A 5,216-nucleotide genomic window follows, 5' to 3' on the forward strand; every position below is an offset into this window, starting at 1 on the left:
AGGTAGTAAGTATAACCTTTCTCAAATTTATATCCTTTCAAAAAATAAATCCCATAATTATTTTAGCATCTAATGAATGAAAAACTTCTAACCTATCAGTAGATTTTTTCTATCTATTATTTTAATGTAATATAATATGATGATAGGTAGGTAGGTAGGCCCATACAAAAAGCCCATTGGGTTAGTTTTGCGGACTCGTCGGCGTAAGACCGGGACCTCGTAGCCCTATTCATCAGCCTTATTCCTCTCTGCTTTTGGCATAGAGAGCGCTTGCGCAAGCACCGCGTGTAGGGTTTCTTTCTTTGCTTGTTTTGGGGCCTAAAGTTCAAATCACATAGCCTCATCCCCAAACGCTGCCAACTGGGAAGAAGAAGAGAAAGTGTGTGTGAGCGAGCGAGAGAGAGAGAGAGAGAGTGGTAGCATTAACATATCCCCCAAAGCCAGCCATCCAGACTCGTCGCGCTTCCATCTTAGCCACGCACAACACAACGGTGTGTGAGATGAGATGATTCTCTAAACCCTAGCATGCGTAATTGATGTTTTGTTTCTTAGAATTGCTTTTGTGGTTTGTTTCAGATGGATAGGTACCAGAGGGTGGAGAAGCCGAAAGCAGAGAGTCCTATAAATGAGAACGAGATACGCATTACTACTCAAGGAAGGATGAGGAATTATATAACCTACGCCACCACTCTCCTTCAGGTTACTATCACTATATTCCTATCATCTCCTTTAATGCATTTTTTAACCGTTGAAATTTATCTCTTATGCACTCTTACCAAAAAAAATGGGCAAAATTAAGAGGGATTTGAATCATTTACACACGCTTGTTCTGTGTCCCTATAAGCGACCGTCAAAGGCCTTACTTTTATTGTTTGTTTGGTTCACTAATAAAATCTCGTACTCACGTCACATAATGGAGTAGCTGGAAGAAATGATTGCGCCAACGGATCTTTTGATTCTTGACTCAAATTTACCTGAAACCTGCTAATTGAAATATAAAATTGAACTTTGGCCATTCAATCATTAAAGAAAACCAGTAATAAAACAAACACTTTGCAAAATCAATGAAGAAATATTTTCTGGTAAATCCACATGTCTGATGAGAGAGAGAGAGAGAGAGAAAACAACAAGAGAGCCACATGAGTTAGAGAGTGATGAGAGAGCGAACATAGTCCTGACTCCTGAGAGAGATGATAGAATGAATAGCATCATTAGCATGTGCAAATGAAGAGAGTGATGGCCAGAGTGATAGCTTGTGGGTTGAGAGAGGACAATAATTTTCCCCTGACTTGTTATTCCCTAAATGGGGGAAAGTTTTCCTTCCTAGAAAAATTACTACTTTCTGTTACTGTATATGCCAAACTTCCATTTTTCCCCTTCTAAAACTTGATTCTATTATGACTTCTCCCTATATTACCCCCAAGCCAAACAGACCCTAGGGGTGAAAAATTAAAACAAGAATTTTTTTGCAGTTTTTTTTTTTTTTTTATATAAATATATTCCCCAAAATTTTCATCTCTGTTTTGTAGGATACAACAAACTTATCCCCCAAAACTCCACTGTTTGTGATGCTTGATAACTTCTCCTTTCGTCTCAGTGGAAGAAAAATTATATTCTGTAAATTATCTTATCATTGGGATAATCATCTTCCTCTTAGTAATTCCTTGTTGTTGCTTTGGCCTATTTTTCTCGGTATATTTCAATTTTTACTTTGTTTACTTGATCATTTTACATTGATTTTCTGTTCATTTTAGGATTGTCCCCTTTTATTTTTTATTTTTTTTTGTGTTCCATACATGGAAGTATCAATTTATAGAGTTAAATCATATTTTACTAGTTTTTAAATTTTTATCTTGCTCTACATGTATTTTCTGTAGGAGAAAGGATCTGAGGAAATTGTTCTTAAAGCAATGGGACGTGCTATAAATAAGACTGTAATGATTGCTGAACTGATCAAGGTTGGAGGATAGAGATCTTTATGTAATATGTTGGTAGTCTGCATTTGTTTATCTTTTGTGACTGACCTGTTTACTTGTTTCAGAGAAGGATTGTTGGCCTGCATCAGAACACTCTAATCGGATCAACTGATATAACTGACATGTGGGAACCGCTAGAAGAAGGCCTTCTTCCGTATGGATTTTGTTTCTTTTATGCTACCCCGTTAAATCCTTAATTTCTGTGTGTATGGGATTGATTGTTCTCATTTTGTGTTTTACTTGATCAGTTTGGAGACTACTCGCCATGTTTCAATGATCACAATTACCTTGTCAATGAAAGAACTGGATACATCCTCCACTGGGTAAGAGCTTGTGTGATGTTGTGTGACATCTGTATCTCTTGAGTGTAGTTGTTAGATGCTTTGTATTTTAATGGGCTTATTTATTTATGGGACATGCTCCTAGATCACTAGTTAATATTGGCTTCGTTAGTCTCTTTGATAAATCATGATCATTTATGATTTTTGATGAATTGTGCTCATAAATAAAATGTTTTCCCCACTTCTGGTAAATCACTTGTGCAAAGTTTATTTATTTTTATATTCAATACAGCTATAAGTTAGTAAGTCTTTTTTCCTTGCTGTTGTAGTTCTACAAGTTATGGGTCAAGATATAAGTGCTAAATATATAGTAATGCCATGGTGTTACTTTGTTTCAGAAGTAAATACTGTATTATATCTTGCTATGGATGATCAGGAGACTATGACTTTGTTGTCACACAAGTTTGATATTGTTTGTCAAATTGGGAATGGGAGAGGACAAAGAGGTTTTTATTAAAACACGTTTGAGTAAATTATTAAAGCTCTAATGAAGTTTAACCTCCCTTATTTCAAACACATAATTTCCTTGTTTCTAAAAAATTGGAAGCCTTGTCTTAAATTTTATCACGTACATTCCCTTTTTTTCTTGTTAAATTCTAAACGAAGGGTTGTTTATGTTATTTTAGAAAAAGTCAGGTCTGTATAATCTCATTAAACGTGGAGAGGAGCATGTAAATTTACTTGACATGTTTCTTTGTTTGGCATTTGACTTTAATTTGTACCCTGTTTTTCAAATACCATGTTGAGGACGAGGGAACATATTAGTTCTTTGATTTCAAGGAGTGAAGTAAATACTGTGTCTATCATGCTGTTGTACTTATTCCTATATGACTTTCGTGCAGACTGATGGAAGGTTTCAACTTCATTAACTTTTTAGTATATCAGTTTCTGTTGATTATAAGTTTGCACTTTTCATTTTTTTCCTCTTCTAACTTTTGGCTCCAAATGGATTCTATTAAATATTCAATTCTGTAAATATTAAGGTCCAGTCATGATCTACTAGTTCTGATTGTCTTCTGTATTATGTTTCTACAAGCTTCTGTACATGCAATCAGTTGTGTTGACAAAAAGAAGATTTTTTGGGTGTCTCAGTTAGTTTTGCTTACATTATTTTGCTAGACTGAAATGAAAAATTCAAGCAACAGTACGGTTTATACCTGGGGTGAATCTAGGATATAATACTTTGGTTTTTTTATTTATTTTTGGGGGTGGGGCTGGGGGGCAGCCCCCATGCCTCTCGTTAGACTGGTTGAGTTCTTTTTAATTATATTTATTGTTGGTATTTTAAGTTTCTTTTTTTCCCCTCATGCAGATACCAACCTCCTATTCCAGTTGATCAAGTAAAACCTTTAAATGAATATGAAGAGGAAGGAGGTGAGTTAAAAGTTTTTTCTTTTAATTTTAAAAAAAAGTGAAATAAGTGTGTTTATTATGGCATGTTTACTATAATTTGATCTAATACAGAAGGCTCACCAAGGATGCGAGGAAGAGGGCGTGGTCGTGGTCGTGGAAGGGGCAGGGGTAGAGGTATTGCCAAGTACTTAGTTTCACTTATTTCACTGTAATTGGCTGTTCTATAGTTATAGAATGTTCAGAAATGGTTTATTGAACTCCTTATTGTGGAATTTTTAAAGATGCAAAAGGTGCTTATTAGGATATAATCTTTTATGCTTAGGATTTTACAATGGGGGTATGGAAAATGGTGATGGCTGGGATGGTGGACGTGGCTATGGTGGCAGAGGGCGAGGCCGTGCAAGGGGTCGTGCTTTCCGGGGACGGGGACGAGGCTATGGTGCCCAGCCGGTTGGGTACTATGACTATGGTGAATATGATGCGCCACCTGCCCCACGTGGTAAGCATGCAAGTTCATGAAATTTAGATTTGTAGAAAATAAATTTATGTTGTTATGCCTAAATTACATTTGTTGTATTATCAGATGAAATATTGATTGATGCCAGGTGTGTGCTGGCATAGTGAATGGATTTGTGTTTTTAAATGTGCTATTTGCATTAGATGGTGCTTCCTATTAAATCAGGCTACGGAAGATACAGAAGAAAATTCATTTGAATTCATTAACTGTTTTCCTTCTTGTCTTTTTAATTTTCCTCCGTGCCTTTTATTCCTTCTTTTTCAGCATTTTAAAGTTCTCTTCCTGCATGCTACTTGACTGAACATTATAGTAATTTCTGTTTGATGATTTTGCAGGTCGTGGACGTGGAAGGGGAAGAGGCCGGGGACGTGTTCGTTATGAAGGCCGGGGAGCAGCTGCTTGATATATGATGTTGGTTATCATGTGTATGTTCTGTTAGATGGTTGTCCTTCTGCATATCATTTGCGTGATCTGCTAATATTTTGGTATTATTTGCAACGTTCAATGTTGCAGCCATGTTCCTGCAGTTTTGTTTTTGTAGTTTTTCTTTGTAACCTCTATAATTTTGCCTAGATCGGTAGGTGGAGTTAGATATATTTCATTTGTTTAAATACTTAAAAAAATTAAATTGTAAAATTTTTTAATAGGAATTATAGCAGTAAGTTATTTTCGAAGTTTTTAGGTGGAAGTTTCATTTCTGTTGAAATTTTGGATAGGAATGAGGCGTCATAGATTACTCTTTTTTACTGAGCAGTTGAAGACTCTAATTTTCTGGTTTTTCTATTCTCTCATAACTTTTTAAGTCTGAGCAAATGAAAATTTGAATTCTGTGTCAGCTACTTTAGTGCATCACCTTCATGTGAGCATCATTGATATCCCATTAATTTAAGTCATTACAGGAACCTTGGTTTACTTCAAAAAGTCACTTGAAAATTCCAGGCATATGTTTTAATTACAACATGGAGCGAGGAAATTAATAATATTATTTTATTTGGATTATTTATTTATTTGGTATTGAGAGCGAGAAAA

At 35.5% G+C, this 5,216-nt stretch overlaps 1 protein-coding gene across 2 annotated transcripts; it reads left to right on the forward strand.

Annotated features, from left to right (window-relative positions):
- The first annotated feature begins 289 nt into the window (after nucleotides 1–289).
- On the forward strand, nucleotides 290–4,974 carry LOC133318412 (uncharacterized). Of its 2 annotated transcripts, none has more exons than XM_061520401.1 (9): nucleotides 290–491; nucleotides 577–699; nucleotides 1,878–1,958; nucleotides 2,042–2,130; nucleotides 2,225–2,299; nucleotides 3,630–3,691; nucleotides 3,785–3,844; nucleotides 3,993–4,169; nucleotides 4,523–4,974. In XM_061520401.1, exons 2-9 carry the CDS (start codon nucleotides 577–579, stop codon nucleotides 4,588–4,590), a joined length of 735 nt encoding a protein of 244 aa, XP_061376385.1. In that variant the 5' UTR covers nucleotides 290–491; the 3' UTR covers nucleotides 4,591–4,974. The 2 variants fall into 2 exon arrangements, with proteins under 2 accessions (XP_061376385.1, XP_061376384.1); XM_061520400.1 differs by having other exon boundaries at nucleotides 3,782–3,844; nucleotides 4,523–4,972.
- Nucleotides 4,975–5,216: the final 242 nt, after the last annotated feature.

This window comes from Gastrolobium bilobum, unplaced genomic scaffold, assembly GCF_033153095.1.
Source record: "Gastrolobium bilobum isolate Gb01-03AN ecotype WA unplaced genomic scaffold, APGP_CSIRO_Gbil_v1 utg51561, whole genome shotgun sequence".
Classification (NCBI taxonomy): Eukaryota; Viridiplantae; Streptophyta; class Magnoliopsida; order Fabales; family Fabaceae; genus Gastrolobium; species Gastrolobium bilobum.

Bases quoted from the DNA above. Each gene is read 5' to 3' on its own strand.
- LOC133318412 (XM_061520400.1), top strand. From the start codon at position 577: ATGGATAGGTACCAGAGGGTGGAGAAGCCGAAAGCAGAGAGTCCTATA. The intron at 700-1,877 runs GTTACTATCACT...TATTTTCTGTAG, and splicing joins ACGCCACCACTCTCCTTCAG to GAGAAAGGATCTGAGGAAAT. The intron at 3,692-3,781 runs GTGAGTTAAAAG...GATCTAATACAG, and splicing joins TGAATATGAAGAGGAAGGAG to AAGGCTCACCAAGGATGCGA.